This window comes from Saccharomyces paradoxus, chromosome XIII (genome assembly GCF_002079055.1).
Source record: "Saccharomyces paradoxus chromosome XIII, complete sequence".
In the NCBI taxonomy this organism is placed as follows: Eukaryota; Fungi; Ascomycota; class Saccharomycetes; order Saccharomycetales; family Saccharomycetaceae; genus Saccharomyces; species Saccharomyces paradoxus.
In genome coordinates this window covers 120,230-140,182 of record NC_047499.1, presented here as the reverse complement: position 1 = coordinate 140,182, position 19,953 = coordinate 120,230, and the positions used below count along the sequence as shown (strand labels likewise).

Here is a 19,953-nt window from a genome sequence, read left to right as displayed (position 1 = left end):
TTATCTTGTATGTATTCGTAAGCCAATTACTTATAAGGTGTTTTGGATCCCCTTCAAGAACTCACATAAACCTACTGCACCAGGATCCTCCACCTGAGATGAGTCGCCGACATATGAAGCTCTACCGAATTTTGCTTCGAATGTTGCAGTAGATTTGGCACCTTTTTCAGCAGCTTTAACCGCCTTATTGAAGTCCTTAGACGCAGTGAATTCTTTAACGAATGGTTCTAGAGCATCGATCATGGTGGATGATCCCTTTCTTGCCTTTGTATATTTGTATAGGGTGTCCAATGCAATTCCAAGTGATTTAGCCACAATTTCCTTAGTAACAGGTTCATCCTTTGACTTGCAAACCTGAATCAATCCGTGTGAAAAACCAGACAGAAGAATAGAGTATAGACCACCAGAAGTACCTCCCATCGAGCCTTCAATGAAATCTGAAATTTGGGCAACCGCCTGAGACAGTGAATCCTTTGACAACTTGTCAAGATTATCAGTGATGCCTTTAACACCGGCCACTAAAGTGTAACCACAGTCACCGTCACCAACTTGATTGTCCAATTCCGTAATGTGTGGTTCGCTCTTGATGACTTGCTCAGCACCACTCTTCATCCACTTAGCAAACCTGTCGAAGTCATAGGTACCGACGGCCTTTGCTGTCACTTCATTGTGTAACAAATCATCATTAACAGATGGGGCTGACGACTTTTCAAAATCTGTGATTGGCCAGCCTGGTGCGTTCGTGAAAGCGTTCAACAAGTCCAGTACTGATTTGATTTCCTGGAAATCAGACTGCAAAGCTTTTGTAGCCTTAGTGGCGTTTAATAATGTGATACTGAACCCATTACCATTGAAAGAGGTCATCAATGTCCCAGCAATTGTTTGAACCGGGGTTATGTTGTAAGTTTTCTTCAAGAAATCTGTGGTCTTGGAAGTGATAGAACTAATAACAAAGTTGGAAACACCACCGAGATTGTTCACTAACAAGACGACTTCATCATCTTTATCAAACTTTACAAAGGCTCTATCCTTATCGTTCGGATCTAATAATTTTGGTAGCATATACTTGGAAATCAAGTCTTCGGTAGAAGGAATAGGATCTAGAACTTTTACACCAGGTTCATTATGAATACCCATACCCAATTCCATTTGCTTTTCGTTTAGTTCACTTTCAAATTTTCTGCCAGGAACTTTACAATGGTCTAAGGAAGAGCCAATGGTCACCAAATTGTCATTGATGATTTTAGCCACTTTAGCAGTACCATCTAATCCATACTTGCTAGAATATCCTTCGGCAAAGGCACCCACAATCTTATGAACTAAAACGGTACCTGCTAATGCTCTTCTACCAACCATGCCACCCTTTTCTCTGCCAACTGCAACGTCATCACCTATGACAGCGACGCGGCAGTCGATACCCAAGGCTCTTGCTCTCTCAGCGGACAGACCAAAATGCAAAACGTCACCTGTGTAGTTTTTGACAATCAATAAAACGCCAGAAGCGTTTTCATTGACCAAACGGATTGCATTTAAAATCTGCTTTGTTGAAGGGGATGCAAAAATTTCACCGACGACAGCACCACTCAACATACCCTTACCAATGAAACCGGCGTGTGTAGGTTCATGGCCACTACCACCACCGGAGATTAAGGCGATATTGTCAGACTTGGTCTTCCTGAAGAGTATTTTTTCTTCAGGAACCAAAGTAATAGAGGGGTTAGCAAGGGCAAACCCTTTGAGGCTTGAATTGACCGGATCTGTGACTTCAAAAGATTTGGCGAACATATTAGAATGTACTTTCGAATGTGGGATCTTATTCTTGAATATGTACATTCGCAACTGGTACAAACAGTCACTTGTAGCGGAACTGATGTGATTTTCTCCTTATATATTTATTCATCAGTTAGTTCGACAGACGCTCGCGAGGTGGCCACTCTCTCAAAATGACGCAATTGGGGAGTGGTTTGATCTTTCTCCTTTAGAAGCCAAATCGGCAAGTACAAACTCCGGGCCAGATTTATACCATGTTAGAAGCGCTTTAGACAGCAGCTGTGTTCTATTCACCCTCTTGTCCAGTGAATCTGGTTCTCATAACGGGGAATCTATCCCTTGCTTTTTATCACAGCGCCAGACAAATGACACTAACAAGCAGAGGCGAAAAAACCCTGAAGAGCACTCACTAGAGGTGTTTACTGATTGCTTGAAACCGTGTATAAAACACTGCAAGTATCGACCCTAGCTCGACCATTGTAAACTTTCGCGGCTAAATTGGGGAAGCCATTTACAAGAGGATGTATAGTCCCCTGACATCCGGCTCCTCAGATTCTTAGGGGGAGCAAGACTGACATGTATTTAATGTGGTCGAAAACGGCATAATCGAGAGCCTGATTTAAATCTGATACCATGAGTAATCAACTGTATCCAGTAATAAATTTCTTGAAGGCGTATAATTGAGGCGCCATGAAACTCCCTTTATCATGTTTTCCGACGCCGTAATTTTAACAGCGTCTATCAATCCATGTGACGTCTGTGAATAGTTGAATAATTGCTGGGATTCCATTGATGAGAAAGGCTATAATATTAGGAATACAGAATATACTAGAAGTCTCCTCTAAAATCTTGGAATCCACAAAAGTGAATCGATAATTTTCTACATAATAATATTACTAAATCTACTTTCCTGTTATATGTTGTCATTCATTGTCCTATTACATTACCAATCCTTGCGTTTTTCGCTTCCACTAAATTTGATGACTGTTTGTCATCATTTATGTCATCCTCTAACACCGTATATGATATGATATTATACTAGCCAATAGATAATAGCTGATTCTTATTCCAGCAATCCACCAGGAAGAAAACGAGCTAGGGATAGTAGAAACTCATTAACCGTCAACAATCCGCCATAATATGCCATTGAAAAGAACTTCCGTATATCGCGATACTAAGACTCTTGTGTATCCTACTGTGCTTCCTAATTGAAGCATACTAATATGACCGCCGGTCTTATTCTTTATCTCTATTATGGATTTAGCTAGGTCTGGGTATTTTATACGGTTTTCGCTGCCATTGTTATCACAGCTATATCCTGCATTTACATATTCATAAATAGAAAACACATAAGTCTCACCGTCTACTTCATGTTTATGAACGACATTACCGCAAAAGTTTTCGGTGGAAGGAGTTTTGGTACCTTTAGTTATTAACTTCCAGAATATAGTGGAAAACAATAAAACAGCAAGGGCAAGTAAAACGTAATAAATGTCAAGCCTACGCTGATTTTCACCCGCTATTTCTGTTGTTCGCTCTGATTCACGAGGTGTTTGATCGAAGGTATCAATATCACTATCATCTTCGTTAACATCCTCCTTAAAATCTTGGCGGCCGTCGAGGTCTGGCAACTGGTCGCAGTTTTCAATAATCATTCTATAAATAACAGATTAATGTTCGTAATCAATTACGAATATCTTCGGTCTCGCGGGTTCTTTTTAACTGCCACACTAACTTCCTGATAAAATTTCAATTATCAGACTGCTAAATTCTTGCAAATATTCTTCACCTTTGCCATCACTAGTCGTTCTATTCTTTGCAACACATTTACAGTACAGGCACAGGCGCGGGTCGCGGTTATATAATTTTATCCATTTACGCTGGAAGAAATAGAATAGGCTCTTAAAGATAGACGTATTAACAACATTCTTAGACAAGTACACACAAGAAATTTAGCTCGCGTGGCGTAATGGCAACGCGTCTGACTTCTAATCAGAAGATTATGGGTTCGACCCCCATCGTGAGTGCTTTGTTTCTTCTTTTTTGGATTTTCTAATTGAAAATTTATAGGAAGAGCAGGCTTTTTCCTGCAGCAAGTTGTACTCTTGAAACCCATTTTCTTTCCAAGTACTTTAGATCAACCTTGTGGCTTCGTAGGCTTAAAAGATAGCCTAGTAGCGTACTGAAAAGAAAAGCAGAGAAAATCAAATATAGAAGAATAAAGATATTTGGGAGAACATATTTCAACAATAAATATAGCCATTGAGCAAAATGGAGCTAATACTAAGTAGCCTCATTTCCGATGATCTAACAGGGGAACAAAAGCAGTTAAGTCTTGATTTCCTACAGGATATCTTACAATGTAATAGGAAAGATTATGAGAGTTATTTTTCATCCAGGGCAGTTCCTGGTAGCATAACCGAGGACATAGCAGAAATTGATGCCGAATTATCTGCCCTTGATAGGAAGATAAGGAAATCACTACTGGAAAATAAGTCTCAGATTATCGGAGATATTCTTGGAAACGATGATAGGGTTCAATTGGATGATATAGCTAAGTCCTTGGAACAATTATGGGAATTGGATGCTAATATCAATAAGGCAACTGATGAAAGCACTACTGATGATGAAATTATTAATGAAACCCTTTCTATTGATGACTTTTTACAACACGATAATGAAGGCAACGATACGAGCGGCATTGCGACCACAGAAGGTGACAATTTAGTAAGAAGGAAAAAGGAAGATGAGTTTCACAAGGCTTTAAGCAGGCTAAGAAACAGAATCACAACAAAAGAGGATGACAAGGACGACATTAGATCTGATACATTAGTCACTGTACTAGAAAATTTGGATAGCATTACGGATTTAATGGAACTGCCATTTTTAGCTCGCACGTGTATTAGAACAGGTCACTATCAAGAGGCCGTCATGCTATACACCCATACTACCTCCCTAAGATCAAGATTCCCTGGTTCAACCATTGTGGATGAAGTCTGCGAAAAAGTTTTGAATGAAATAAGTACTACCATGTTATCCGGGTTGGTGAAATTACTATCTACTAATGTATCGGTGAACTCACTGAAGAAAATACTACAGTACTTGAATTCAATTCCGCCATTCGATGGAAAGACTAACAAGTCATTACTAAGTGTATTTTTAGCCATGAGGTACAAATTCATTACTGATGAAATAGCATCGTATTCTTTGGACATTGAGTCTTCTAACGAATCATTAATTGAAATGATGGTCAAGAGGAAAGTTGAGGTCCTCAGGGAACATGTCTATATGTCCTTAAATGTCTTCCTTAAAAGCTTTTTGTATGATACAAGCGATTTAGAAATTCCGTTCCCAGAGGAACTAGAAACTATTGCGTTAAAGATAAATGAAACTAACGAAGATAACGAAGAGAAAAGAGATGAAAAGAGGGAGAAAAAAACAGAGAAGGAAGAACATAAAGAAAGAGATACAGTAAAGAATAATGAAGAAGACATAAGGGAAAATAAAATCTGTCTCAACGTTGAAGATGAAGAAAATAAACAGACAGAAGAGGTAAAGGAGAAAGTGAAAGGCGAAGAAGATAGAGCAGAAAGTACAACAGAAGATGAGATAGCAAATAATACAATAAACGAAACGGAAGACAAGGCGGAAGCAGAAGAAGAAGAAGGAGAAGAAAAACTAAATAACACAGAAGACAAAACAGAAGCGAAAGCAGAAGAAAAAGGAGAAGAAGAAATTAATAGGGTAGAGTCGACTCCAGACGGGCCTAGCAAGGCTCCAACTTCGAAAAAAGAAAACAAAATACCAACGAATGCCATCATGCTGCAATTCGTTGATAGGTGCATTACATACGTATTAAAAGACCTCATTCGTGGGTTAAATGGCATCAAGCTGAGTGACTCCGTTTGTCTGCAGCTGGTGTACTGTTCATTCCGTCTTTGCGACCTGAACCGAAACTACCACCACCTCTTCTTGAAAAAAATTAACAATACCAGTTTGTTCACCACGGAGCAGCTTGCTCGGGCAATTAACAAAAGAGCAGAGTTGGCCTCAAAATATATATACTCCTAGTATAACATTGGCACACTATATATTTTTTCAGAAAGATGATCGTCCGAAATTTCCATTTTTTTTTTTTCATTTCTTCGCCAGCGCGAGAAGGGGGGAAAAACAACAATACGAGAATTTATACCTTTACAACACACTGCAGTTGGAAAGGAAATAAGGGATAATTGTACCTTACATCCTTTAGAATTGCACTTACCTCTTTCAATTGTGGTACATTCCCATTTTGGTAGACTTCTTTGCTTTATCGCGTTGCTTAATTGATCGATTTTCTCCTTCACAATATAAAGAACATTATTAGCTAGCTTTGTTTATTAGCATACGCAATATTGCAAGAGAGAAACTAAGTAGAGCTACGTATAAAAAGTCAAGAAAAATGACTGGGATTAAGGCTCAAGTTCATCCCCCACCTGATAGTACGCTATTTCATGAGGAGGAGAAGAAGAGAGTCGGAGGAAATTTACCTCAAAAGGTCATCAATCAACAGGAAAGAGGTTCTGATCACGCACCATCAGGTCATCACCAATACCACCAACTGATTAATCATGACGCAAATGATACAAAGACTTCAAATTCGGTTTCTGATTCGTCTAAAGGTCAAGGAATTGCAGAATCGGACCCAGAGGGTAAGAAGCAGTCACCAAAGGACATATTCGTTGCTTCCAGCGCTCAGAAAACGAACCAATTGCCTGGTCCCAACCCTCAGGGCAGCATAGGTACCGTGCCATTGGAAGATTTACATCCGAAGGAATTCAGATCAGCACCTTCTAGGAAACCAAACAAATTCGACACTTCAATTACTAGGCCGGGCGTCTTAGACGACTTGGGCAAACTTGATCAAAAGGAAATTGAGGAAAAATTTCACCCAGATTCCGATGATAAGTTATTTCCATGGCAAAACGTTGGTGAGTTTCATGCCTCAGGAAAGGGGTCGCCAAATACAAAGATGTCCAGGGTTATAAAAGCTTATATTTTGGAAAACTTCTATAACGATTGGTACTGTAACATAGCCACCGTTCTTGGTACGTGTTTCTTCTCATGGTTATTTGCTTACATTGGCTTTTCATGGTGGTCTATGATATTCATCTTCTTGGGAACTGCAACCGTTTACAACGCAGAATATACAAGGTTCAATAGAAATATCAGAGATGACTTGAAAAGGGTTACAGTCGAGGAAACCTTGTCGGATCGCGTTGAATCTACTACATGGTTGAACTCATTTTTATCAAAGTTTTGGGTCATTTATATGCCAGTTTTATCTCAACAAGTTAAAGATAACGTTAACCCTCAACTGGCAGGTGTTGCTCCTGGCTACGGTATCGACGCCTTGGCTATCGATGAATTTACCCTGGGCTCTAAAGCCCCTACCATCAAAGGTATTAAATCGTACACTAAGACTGGTAAAAACACCGTTGAAATGGATTGGTCATTTGCATTCACCCCAAGCGATGTCTCGGATATGACAGCTACTGAAGCTAGGGAGAAGATTAATCCAAAAATTTCCCTGGGTGTTACGTTAGGAAAAAGTTTTGTATCTAAAACAATGCCTATTTTGGTAGAAGACATTAACGTTGCTGGTAAAATGCGTATTAAAGTTGAGTTCGGTAAAACTTTCCCCAACATCAAAATTGTGTCTCTGCAACTTTTAGAACCACCTTTAATTGATTTCGCGTTGAAACCGATTGGTGGTGATACTTTAGGTCTTGATGTCATGTCATTCTTACCTGGTTTAAAGAGTTTTGTCAAAAACATTATCAACTCCAATATAGGGCCTATGCTTTTCCCTCCAAACCATTTGGATATTAATGTTGAAGACATCATGGCTGCTCAATCTAAGGAAGCTATCGGTGTTCTTGCCGTAACCATCGCCTCTGCTGACTCTTTGAAAAGCTCAGATTTCATCACTAATACTGTCGACCCTTATATTGTTATGTCTACCGAAGACGCTGTGCCTGGTACCGATGAAGAGGTACGCACATCTATCAAATCAAACGTTAAAAATCCTCGTTGGAATGAAACCAAATATATATTATTAAATTCCTTGGAACAAAAGTTAAACTTAAAATGCTTTGACTTCAACGATGTTCGAAAAGATACTGTAATTGGTGATCTTCAAGTTGACTTGGCAGATTTACTTCAAAATCCAGTTTTGGAAAATCAAATTGCCGACTTAAGATCCGGTACAAAGTCAAAAGGTATTTTGCATTATTCCTTACACTGGTTTCCTGTAAAAGAAGATAATTCAGAAGAAAAAGCTGCCGAACGTGCTGAAGCTAAGGCCAAGGGCAAAAAAGGAGATGAGAACGAGGATTCTATTGAAAAAGAAGAAGATGAGGATGAAGAAAGCTCTCAAACTGACGTAGGAATTGCGAAGATCACCCTACAAAAGGTCAAATATTTGGATACTACCAGTTCTATGACCGGCAGTTTGAGTCCATGCGCTGAATTATTTATTGATGGACAAAAAGTAAAGAGCTATAGAACTCTGAGACGTATCAATGAGCCATCTTGGAATGAGACCATTGAAGTTTTGGTTCCATCAAAATCTAACTCTAAATTTGTCCTAAAGATCTTCGATGACAGAATAAACGGTAAGGAACTAATCTGTGAATACTCATCTTCTTTGGATGATATAATGACTACTTTAGATGCTGCTCAAGAATTTGTTAAAGGCTCACCACAAGGTGACATTTATTTGGACGTTTCTTGGAAATCAATTGAAATGACAGGCGCTTTTGCCGCTGCGAACTCTGTAAGTGAACCTATCGGTTGTGTTAAGCTGGACGTTAAAGATGCCATTATCAAGGGTGACTTGTCCGGTGTAGGAGATATCGATCCATATTACACTGTATCTCTGAATAGACGTGTTATTTACAAGTCCATATACCATTCCAATACAGATCACCCCCTTTTCGATAACAGCACCTATGTTCCTATATTTTCTCCAAACCAGATTTTGACTCTAGAATTTCATGATTATCAAAAGATTGGCAAAGACCGTTTCATTGGCTCTGTGCAAATTCCTACATCAAATGTTTTCAGAAAAGATCCTAAATCAGGGAAATATGTTGGGACTAATGATAAGAAAGAGATATCAAGACTAAAATTAAAAGACCACAAACACAAAGTAACTGAAAGCATTGTCAACGTTTCAACGACGTTTATCCCAATCACTCTGGTGTATTCTCCGGAAGAATTGGTAAATGTCCAGAAATTAGAAAAGGATTTGGAGGAAAAAAGGAAAAAATTTGAAGCTACTCAAAAAGAAAACAAGCAAGAAATGGAAAAAAATCCAAAAGAATGGGAAGTTGCTGAAATTGAAGACCCATTTGAAGGCGATGAAAAAGCGATAAACAAGAAGGCCAAATTATCTTTAGACGAGTTGATCAAGCAAAAATCAGGTATATTATCTATGCAAATATTGGAAGGGACTTTGAGCCCATCCTCTGCTTACTTAGAAATCTTAGCTGATAATATTTCATACCCTGTATTCACTTGCATGAAACCATCTCAAGGCAAATTAAACTCGGAGACCGCAAATATTTTCATCAGAGATTTGAATTACAGCAAACTACACTTTAGAGTATCAAAAAAACATGTTGCCAAAGATTCTGATGACGTCATATCTGAAACTTCTTATAGCACCTTGAAGCTATTAAAACAAGCCTACGAAGAGCCTATGAGGCTAGATTTCAATGGATCTAAAATGAAGGTTAGGTTTTTGTACACACCTTCTAGCGTAAAATTACCTAGCAGTGAAAGTGTCGAAGACACTGGCTATTTGAATTTAAAGCTTATTTCCGGACACGGTCTTAAGTCTGCGGATAGAAATGGCTATTCAGATCCATTTATTAACATTTATGTCAACAGTAAGAAAGTTTTCAAGTCAAACATTAAAAAGAAAACATTGGATCCCGTATGGAACGAAGATGCCAAAATTCCGATACTTTCAAGGAGCAAAAACCAAGTCGTATTCAAAGTTCTTGATTGGGATCGCGCAGGTGATAATGATGACTTGGGCCAAGCTACATTGAACGTTTCCACATTAGAAGTTGGTAAAACTTACAACTGGAATCTGAATTTGAACACTCAAGGAAGTATCAAGTTGCAAGGTTCATTCAACCCAGAATATATTAAGCCAAGTTTTGATATCGTGAAAGGCGGTATCGCTGATAAGCCGATGAAAATGGCTAGTGGTGCAGCCCATGCAACTGTTGGCATAGCTGGAACTGGTATAGGAGCCGCCACAGGAGTTGCCACGGGTGGTTTAAAGAAGGGGGGCCACCTTTTGAAATCCCTAGGTGGCAATCCGATGAAAAGAAGCAAGAGTGGTAACGGAAATGAATCCAACGGTGCAAAAAAATCATCAGAGAAAAAGTCTTTTGATAGGAAATCCCCAAGTAACTTCAATAGTACTAGTGTAACACCAAGGGCTTCATTGGATTATGACCCATCAGTACCTAACACCAGCTACGCACCCGTTCAAAGCGCGTCTCCTGCAGTTAAGCAAACTGACAACAATTCTAACTTAAGCAACAAAAAAGATACCCCTGGTAGCAATTCAAGAGGACATTCTCGTGCAAGTAGTTTCGCGCGTACTTTGGCTCCTCACGGTACTTACAATGGTTTCATTACCGTGGTTGCTGCGGAAAACGTTGCCAAGCACGTTCAAATCAAGGTTTCCCTAACCCAAGGTGGTAGGCTAAAACACATCTACAAAACGAAAAGTCAGAAGGCTAATAGTGAGGGTATTGCCGTATTCGATGAAGAGTGCTCGTTCAAGGCTTCTCCCGAAGCCAATTTAGTACTAGGCGCAATTTCCCATCAGAGATTATCGAGGGATAAAGATCTTGGTATTGCTCAAATCAATTTGGGCGACCCTCAAATCCAACAAGATGGTCAAATCTCTGTAAAATTAGGTGACGGTCATCTGATTGTAAAGATCAATTACGGTAAAGACAAGAATAGTCAGGTACCTCCCGTACCAGAAGTTCCTCAAGAATACACACAGTAATAAGAGTAGATTTGGTACGTTGATAAGTGTCTTTTTCCCCACTTGTTTAAATTTTGCGCTTTTACTATATAACATCATAGTTACTATAATTAATCATAACATATTTCAGCGCTCTGCCGTTAGTTTACTTTCACTTCGGAGAAATGCGAAGGTATTAGAAGACTGCCTGCGCGAAACACATCCGTACATCAGCTAAGAGATGTATGGATTTGTTATCTTTTTTATTTTTCATTTTTTTCCCCCAACAGACTTGAAGTTGCCGCGGCCTAGACCATTGGGCTCGCGGTTAGGGCGTTTGCGAAACAGCACCTCCACTGGGCGGACGACAGAGGCGGAAGATACTTTTCCTTGTCTGGAAGGACTCACCGTATCAGTCCGATCTCCTACTGGAGCTCTTTGCCCTTTTGCAAAATTTCGTCTGTACCGAGGTTATCGAATGGAAGGGTTACATGATTAATTAAATGTACCGCTCATTAAAGGTTGAATATTAGTTTTACATTAGCCGAAACAACAAAGTAATAGCCATCCAACGAAATGAGTGCCCAAAAAGTATGTTCCTAGGTGTTGATTTTGAGGGGGAGATATCAATTTACGTTCACAGAAGCATAGGAGTTTGAAATTTTATATGATAGCATCAATCTCAGAAATATCTTTACAACAAGCAATGGAAACAGAATGCCAAGCAAAATGATATAAGAAAGACTGAAAAGGCACTATACAGCAGAAATAGATGATTAGACAGTATAACTTAACCAAATATTAATATTATTGGTGAGAAGGTAAGCGAAGCAACCAAGGTAAACAGCCGTATATCGATTCTAGCCCATAATTATTTAATTGCCAGTAAAAGTCCACATTTTACAGTTTTAAACTGCTAGGCAATCTCTCCCGATAAAAATTTATCAAAAAAAAATTCGCATATCAAGAATACTAACATAAGTCGTTCGATATTTTTTTTTCGATTTAGGCTCCAAAGTGGTATCCATCCGAAGACGTCGCTGCTCTAAAGAAGACCAGAAAGGCTGCTCGCCCACAAAAGTTGCGTGCCTCTCTAGTTCCAGGTACCGTCTTGATCTTACTAGCTGGTCGTTTCAGAGGTAAGAGAGTTGTTTACTTGAAGCATCTAGAAGACAACACTTTGTTGATTTCTGGTCCATTCAAGGTCAATGGTGTTCCATTGAGAAGAGTCAATGCCCGTTACGTCATTGCTACCTCTACTAAGGTTTCCGTCGAAGGTGTCAACGTTGAAAAATTCAACGTCGAATACTTTGCCAAGGAAAAATTGACTAAGAAGGAAAAGAAGGAAGCTAACTTGTTCCCAGAACAACAAAACAAGGAAATCAAGGCTGAACGTGTTGAAGACCAAAAAGTTGTTGACAAGGCTTTGTTGGCTGAAATCAAGAAGACTCCATTATTGAAGCAATACTTGTCTGCTTCTTTCTCTTTGAAGAACGGTGACAAGCCACACATGTTGAAATTTTAAATATAATTATTTTAACGAACTTCTATAATAATATATATGCAGGTAAAATTATAATTTAGCTACAGTTTCATAAGTGCATTTGTATTGATTGTTATTTTTTCATTTGCATTGTTGTGTTTTTATTTCAGCAATCATGCAGAGGAATGGCGTAGATAGCGAAGAGAATACTTTATTATTTCAACTTCTTTTGATCTTTCGTTTATAATATAGACTGCCTTAGTCTCCTATACTCAGGCATAACACTTAGATGTCTTATAAAGATAAAAAATATTGAACCAAGATGCCGCTCTCCCATATACTCTCGTGATGTTATACTCGATTCGATGGTACAAGAGAACGGCACACCTCATGTTATATTGTCCTTTTAGGTGACATGTGGGATACAACGAAGGTCCTTAAGCAAGAAATAAATGATTTCCAACGTTGTGCAATAGCAAGACCTGCGCACAGAAAAGAGAGCAATGGAATAGCAACAGGAATAGAACAAAGATAAGAAATTGAGACTAGAAAAAAGGACACAGGCAAAAACAAAATTCAAGAAGAGAAAAGGCACTGCTAGAACACAAACGAACTATATCAATACCGAAGGGATTTCAGATATCAATCTCTCAATGCCATTGACGTGCAACCATTTAAAAAAGGTGCACTGTTTACTATGTTTAGGAACTTGGCGCCCTATGCAATTCGGAAAATGTAACCGGTAAGTGTAAAAGCATCCTGCAAGCATTTGTCACAACTTCACCACATTTATCAACAGGGCCTACGGAAAGCGTGTAATCCTCACGCTGAGGGACAGAAGCAGATGTTGTTTTTCATCCACTGACAGTGAAGTTCTCCTGGTTAAATGTTTAGACATTGGAAATCGACCAAGTTATCCTTCGACTCTGTATTATTTTTATTGCACCTTTGGAATTTGGATAATGGCCTTCATTGAACTGCTATATTGTCAAATTTTGAAAGAAAGACAGCTAGTGAGACACTTTCGCCGCAAATGGCCTCATAAAAAAGTCTTCACTATTTAAAGCAGCTAAGAATCAATCCAAAGAAGGACCCAAAAGAAAAATAATGCAAACATATTAACCTTGTGGGTATTTTAAAACCACAATAATATCAACGACACAATATCCACCAACGCAGAATTACAAGCATAAATAAAATACCATAACCGTTATTTAACTTCACTTTCCAAACAGACAGTTAAGCATTGAAGAAATTAAAAATCTTACAATCATTCGGAATAAGGACAACACAAATAAGGAGGAGAATGGCATATTTTCTGAATCATAAAGTGTGTTATACCAAGAACATTTCGTCACAAACCGCCTCTACACTTCATTCCGAATATTTCTTCGATTTCAAAATAGTGCTTTAGAGAACAAAATGTTCGTGCCATTATTTGGGCGAAAACAGTTTAATTGAGGTGCATTGCAAATGTTAATTATTGAGTGCTATTGCTCAATTTTGCTCGATATACCAACACATTTGCTGAGCTTCATTCATCGGTATGTTACTCAATATATTGTGTAAAATGCGACAAAATGCTTAAAAGAAAGCCATCTCACAGCTGAGATTTTTTAGAAGTAATCTGTCATCGATGATTTAGGTATGATACTATTACCTGTCCGTAATATTATGAGAAATATATGCAATTGTGTCATATACATTAAACATATGTCCTCTTTTTTCAAATAAATTGCTTCCCCTATCCTCACCCAAAATCTGGTTTCTTCATATATCTATATATTGAAAACTTGCACAATAACTCTGAACCCAACAAAGCTTATGATACATACTTCCTACATGTTCTATCGATTTAAGCTCATTAGAAACAGCTCGCTGTTATATTTTTCAGCCCTCCACGGACTGCCGCCATTTTTCAGACGGCAAACTTCCAAACTGAAGATAAAAATTTTAATTTGAAGAAAAGAGCATACTAACACGTTTTTATATAATACGTATTGCGTGAAAGTTCATACATACTGAAAGCAAGCATCCAACCAGCCCAACCAGCCCAATATGTCTGTCATGCTACCATTAGCTACCTACAGTTTGAATGTTGAACCTTACACCCCGGTTCCAGCAATCGACGTAACGATGCCCATCACCATCCGTATCACAATGGCTGCTTTGAACCCGGAAGCCATTGACGAAGAGAACAAGCCATCGACTTTAAGAATCATCAAAAGGAACCCAGATTTTGAGGATGATGATTTCTTAGGTGGTGATTTTGATGAAGACGAAATAGACGAAGAATCCTCTGAAGAAGAAGATGATGAAAAGACCGAGAAGAGGAAGAAAAGTAAAAGCAAGAAGGTTGAAAGTGAAAGTGATGGCGATGAAGAAGAACATGACGACGAAGACGACGAGTTCCAAGAATCTGTCCTTTTGACTTTATCTCCGGAAGGCCAATACCAACAGTCTTTAGACTTGACCATTGCTCCAGAAGAAGAAGTCCAGTTCATTGTCACTGGTTCTTACGCTATCTCCTTGAGCGGTAACTATGTCAAACATCCATTTGATACTCCAATGGGAGTTGAAGGTGAAGACGAGGACGAAGACGCTGACATTTACGACAGTGAAGACTACGACTTGACACCAGATGAGGACGAAATTTTTGGCGATGACATGGACGACTTGGATGACGAAGAGGAAGAAGAAGTTCGTATCGAAGAAGTCCAAGAAGAAGAAAATGGAGAAGATGAAGAAGAAGAAGAAAAGGAGGAGGTGGAGGAAAAAAAAGAAGTTAAACCAGAACCTAAAAAAAACAAAAAGGAAAAAAAGAGAAAGCACGACGAGAAAGAAGAGGAAAAGAAGGCTAAAAAAGTAAAGAAGGTGGAGTTCAAGAAAAACCTGGAGGAAGGTCCAACAAAGCCCAAAAGCAAAAAGGAACAAGAGAAACATAAACCAAAGACCAAGGTTTTAGAAGGTGGTATAGTAATCGAAGACCGTACTATCGGCGATGGCCCACAAGCTAAGAGAGGTGCCAGAGTAGGCATGAGATACATTGGTAAGTTGAAGAACGGTAAAGTCTTCGACAAGAATACCAGCGGAAAACCATTTGCATTCAAACTTGGCCGTGGTGAAGTTATCAAAGGCTGGGACATTGGTGTTGCCGGTATGTGTGTTGGCGGCGAACGTAGAATCGTAATTCCAGCTCCATATGCCTACGGGAAGCAAGCCTTGCCAGGTATTCCTGCCAATTCCGAACTGACATTCGATGTTAAATTGGTTTCTATGAAAAACTAGTACGCACGTTCATTCAGACAAATCTTTATATATTATATTTTATATAATATTGTTACCTTCTGTATGTAAGTCCAAAAACATTCTATATCTTTTTGGTTCTCGTTGCTCTTTGTATATTTTCTTTTCACTTTTCTCGGCAGATGATATAGTATAGAAGCTGTATTATGTATAGAAATATGTAGCGGCAAAAAAAAAAACGTTTTCCTCCTTCTATTCCTATCTTACTTGTTGACTGTCAGAAAAGATACAGAAAACTTCAAAGCAGTAGAAATCTATGGCTTTAGAGTTAGATTACACCATTACGGAAGCCGCAATTGCAATCCTAGCTTCCAGTTTTTAGCTTAATGTTGGTAAAGTGAAAAGCAAGTTGATTGTGGGTGATAGCCGCCAGAAAGGGTAAACATCGCTTCCCAGTTTACCAGTAGCTGGACCGCATATACATTAGGGAACATTAGAAATGAAATTCTCGTTGACCATCCTTGTGACTGGAAATTAGAACCGTTAAACGCTGCTCGTAGATGGATTCCAGCCGTTCTCTCCCAATCCCCTTTACCCCGATTATTCGCCCATCACCATGACTTATTATCCACCAAAGTGGCGTTGGCTCTTCATTCGGGTGATAGTAATGTGGTGAGCACATGCTTTAAGTCCGAGAAAACAAGTTACAAAACGGCATTTCAAAGGGCCCCATTTTTATCGGGTGGACTAAGGGAAAGAAAAGCCTTCTGGAGAAGAGTTAGAGGGCCTCAGCGTAGTGCGAAGAAAACGTAGTGCGAGACTCTACGCCCGCTCGTTTAAAACTCTATACAACTTCCAAGAGAAAGGCCCGTACTAGGTATGGGATCTCTAGTTTACCTATTATTATCGCTGGATGATACCTTGGAAAACAATTCATCGGTTTCTTACTCATTTTTCCTGTATCTTTTCGGCTGTGGAATGCTGTTGTTCGATAAATCCAGGCAAAGGTTTTTGAAAGTTTAAAAGATCGAATTTTCAAAGGCATTCCTTTAAAAAAGACAACTTGAAAGAGCAATATTCATCTTCGGTTTTCTAATTTTTATTAAGTTATTTTTTTTGTAGTCCCTACTCAATTTTCGTCAGGAAGAGACTAAGGGCTGACACATAGTGCATCGTTGTTTGATTATTGATACAGATTAGATAAATACATTCCACAAGCATGCCGCTGCTATTCAAGGGACTGAAACAGATGGCGAAACCAATTGCCTATGTTTCAAGATTTTCAGCCAAACGTCCAATTCATATAATACTTTTTTCTTTGATCATATGCGCATTTGCTTATCTATCAGTTATTCAGCATTACTTCAATGGTTGGCAACTAGATTCAAATAGTGTCTTTGAAACTGCTCCAAACAAGGACTCCAACACTCTATTTCAAGAATGTTCTCACTACTACAGAGATTCATCTCTAGATGGCTGGGTATCAATCACCGCACATGAAGCTAGTGAATTGCCAGCTCCTCACCATTATTATCTATTAAACCTAAATTTCAATAGTCCCAATGAAACTGCGTCCATTCCAGAACTGCCCAATACCGTTTTCAAAAAGGACAATACAAAGTATATTTTGCAAGAAGATCTTAATGTTTCCAAAGAGGTTTCTTCCATTGATGGAACAAAATGGAGATTAAGAAATGACAGAAAAAGTCTTTTCGACGTAAAGACATTAGCATATTCTCTCTATGATGTATTTTCAGAAAACGTAATCCAGGCGGACCCGTTTGATGTTCTCATTATCGTTACTGCCTACCTAATGATGTTCTACACTATATTCGGCCTCTTCAATGACATGAGAAAAACTGGGTCCAATTATTGGTTAAGCGCCTCCACAGTGGTCAATTCAGCATCATCACTTTTCTTAGCATTGTATGTTACCCAATGTATCTTGGGTAAAGAAGTGTCTGCATTAACTCTTTTTGAAGGTTTACCATTCATTGTGGTCGTTGTTGGTTTCAAGCACAAAATCAAGATCGCCCAGTATGCTTTGGAGAAATTTGAAAGAGTTGGTTTATCTAAAAGGATTACTACCGATGAAATCGTGTTTGAATCTGTGAGCGAGGAGGGTGGCCGGTTAATTCAAGACCATTTGCTTTGTATTTTTGCCTTCATTGGTTGCTCTATGTATGCTCATCAATTGAAGACTTTGACAAACTTTTGCATATTGTCAGCATTCATCCTAATTTTTGAATTGATTTTAACACCTACCTTTTACTCTGCTATCTTAGCTCTTAGACTGGAAATGAGCGTTATCCACAGATCCACTATTATCAAACAAACATTAGAAGAAGATGGTGTTGTTCCATCTACAGCAAGAATTATTTCCAAAGCAGAAAAGAAATCCGTATCTTCTTTCCTAAATCTCAGCGTGGTAGTGATTATCATGAAACTCTCCGTCATACTGCTATTTGTCTTCATCAACTTCTACAACTTTGGTGCAAATTGGGTCAATGATGCTTTCAATTCACTATACTTCGATAAGGAACGTGTTTCTTTACCGGATTTCATTACTTCAAATGCCTCTGAAAATTTCAAAGAGCAAGCTATTGTTAGTGTCACCCCATTATTATATTACAAACCTATTAAATCTTACCAACGCATTGAAGACATGATTCTTCTACTACTTCGTAATGTTAGTGTTGCTATTCGTGATAGATTCGTCAGTAAATTGGTTCTTTTCGCCTTAGTATGCAGTGCTGTCATCAATGTTTATTTATTGAATGCTGCTAGAATCCATACCAGTTATACCGCAGATCAATTGGTGAAAACCGAGTTCACCAAGAAAAAATCATCTGCCGCTCCCGTACCAAAAGCTACTACACCTGTTTTAACCAATAAAGCAGTCATTTCCGGATCGAAAGTAAAAAGTTCATCGTCTGTGCAACCAAATTCATCTGCAACTTCGTCGTCTAGTGAGGAAGATGATTCCCGTGATATCGAAAGCTTGGATAAGAAAATCCGTCCTTTGGAAGAAATAGAAGCATTATTGAGCAGTGGAAATACAAAACAATTGAAGAACAAAGAAGTCGCTGCCTTGGTTATTCACGGTAAGTTACCTTTATACGCTTTGGAGAAAAAATTAGGCGATACTACTAGGGCTGTTGCAGTACGTAGGAAAGCTCTTTCCATTTTGGCAGAAGCTCCTGTGTTGGCGTCCGATCGTTTACCATATAAAAACTATGATTATGATCGTGTATTTGGCGCTTGTTGTGAAAATGTTATAGGTTATATGCCATTACCTGTTGGTGTTATAGGCCCCTTGGTCATCGATGGTACATCTTATCACATACCAATGGCAACTACAGAAGGTTGTTTGGTAGCTTCTGCTATGCGTGGCTGTAAGGCAATCAATGCTGGCGGTGGTGCAACAACTGTGTTAACTAAGGATGGTATGACAAGGGGTCCAGTAGTCCGTTTCCCTACTTTAAAGAGATCCGGTGCTTGCAAGATATGGCTAGACTCAGAAGAGGGGCAAAACGCAATTAAGAAAGCTTTTAACTCTACATCAAGATTTGCACGTTTACAGCATATTCAAACTTGTCTAGCGGGCGATTTGCTTTTCATGAGATTTAGAACAACTACCGGTGATGCCATGGGTATGAATATGATTTCTAAAGGTGTCGAGTACTCTTTAAAGCAAATGGTAGAAGAGTACGGCTGGGAAGATATGGAAGTCGTTTCCGTTTCCGGTAACTACTGTACCGATAAAAAACCAGCTGCGATCAACTGGATCGAAGGTCGTGGTAAGAGTGTCGTCGCAGAAGCTACTATTCCTGGTGATGTTGTCAGAAAAGTGTTGAAGAGTGATGTATCCGCACTAGTTGAGTTGAACATTGCTAAGAACTTGGTTGGATCTGCGATGGCTGGGTCTGTTGGTGGATTTAACGCACATGCAGCTAACTTAGTGACGGCTGTTTTCTTGGCATTAGGACAAGATCCTGCACAAAACGTTGAGAGTTCCAACTGTATAACATTGATGAAAGAAGTGGATGGTGATTTAAGAATTTCCGTATCCATGCCATCCATCGAAGTAGGCACCATTGGTGGTGGTACTGTTTTAGAACCACAAGGTGCCATGTTAGATCTATTGGGTGTAAGAGGCCCACATGCTACCGCTCCTGGCACCAATGCTCGTCAATTAGCAAGAATAGTTGCCTGCGCCGTCTTGGCGGGTGAATTATCCTTATGTGCTGCCCTGGCAGCCGGCCATTTGGTTCAAAGTCATATGGCCCACAACAGGAAACCTGCCGAACCAACGAAACCAAATAATTTGGACGCCACTGATATCAATCGTTTGAAAGATGGGTCCGTCACCTGCATTAAATCCTAAACTTAGTCATTCGCCATTGAGATTCTCTTG

General features: G+C 39.1%; 7 protein-coding genes and 1 non-coding gene across 8 annotated transcripts; 6 read left to right on the top strand and 2 right to left on the bottom strand.

Annotated features, from left to right (window-relative positions):
• Positions 1-30: 30 nt before the first annotated feature.
• Positions 31-1,785, bottom strand: DAK1 (dihydroxyacetone kinase; the record flags this gene model as incomplete). Its single annotated transcript, XM_033912358.1, has 1 exon — positions 31-1,785. The coding sequence occupies one exon, from the start codon at positions 1,783-1,785 to the stop codon at positions 31-33; it is 1,755 nt and encodes a 584-aa protein (XP_033768249.1).
• A 1,100-nt stretch (positions 1,786-2,885) lies between these two features.
• On the bottom strand, positions 2,886-3,425 carry SPAR_M00610 (uncharacterized protein; the record flags this gene model as incomplete). The annotated part of the gene is made up of 1 exon (XM_033912357.1): positions 2,886-3,425. One exon carries the CDS (start codon positions 3,423-3,425, stop codon positions 2,886-2,888), a length of 540 nt encoding a protein of 179 aa, XP_033768248.1.
• A 300-nt stretch (positions 3,426-3,725) lies between these two features.
• Positions 3,726-3,797, top strand: SPAR_Mtrna1R. The gene has a single exon. It is a non-coding gene; the product is annotated as a tRNA-Arg (tRNA).
• Positions 3,798-4,041: 244 nt separating this feature from the next.
• Positions 4,042-5,841, top strand: COG8 (Golgi transport complex subunit COG8; the record flags this gene model as incomplete). Its single annotated transcript, XM_033912356.1, has 1 exon — positions 4,042-5,841. One exon carries the CDS (start codon positions 4,042-4,044, stop codon positions 5,839-5,841), a length of 1,800 nt encoding a protein of 599 aa, XP_033768247.1.
• A 370-nt stretch (positions 5,842-6,211) lies between these two features.
• TCB3 (Tcb3p) lies at positions 6,212-10,849 on the top strand (the record flags this gene model as incomplete). Its single annotated transcript, XM_033912355.1, has 1 exon — positions 6,212-10,849. The coding sequence occupies one exon, from the start codon at positions 6,212-6,214 to the stop codon at positions 10,847-10,849; it is 4,638 nt and encodes a 1,545-aa protein (XP_033768246.1).
• Positions 10,850-11,383: 534 nt separating this feature from the next.
• On the top strand, positions 11,384-12,332 carry RPL6A (60S ribosomal protein eL6; the record flags this gene model as incomplete). The annotated part of the gene is made up of 2 exons (XM_033912354.1): positions 11,384-11,398; positions 11,817-12,332. 2 exons carry the CDS (start codon positions 11,384-11,386, stop codon positions 12,330-12,332), a joined length of 531 nt encoding a protein of 176 aa, XP_033768245.1.
• Positions 12,333-14,348: 2,016 nt separating this feature from the next.
• FPR3 (peptidylprolyl isomerase FPR3) lies at positions 14,349-15,578 on the top strand (the record flags this gene model as incomplete). Its single annotated transcript, XM_033912353.1, has 1 exon — positions 14,349-15,578. The coding sequence occupies one exon, from the start codon at positions 14,349-14,351 to the stop codon at positions 15,576-15,578; it is 1,230 nt and encodes a 409-aa protein (XP_033768244.1).
• Positions 15,579-16,755: 1,177 nt separating this feature from the next.
• Positions 16,756-19,923, top strand: HMG1 (hydroxymethylglutaryl-CoA reductase (NADPH) HMG1; the record flags this gene model as incomplete). Its single annotated transcript, XM_033912352.1, has 1 exon — positions 16,756-19,923. The coding sequence occupies one exon, from the start codon at positions 16,756-16,758 to the stop codon at positions 19,921-19,923; it is 3,168 nt and encodes a 1,055-aa protein (XP_033768243.1).
• Between the last annotated feature and the right edge of the window lie 30 nt (positions 19,924-19,953).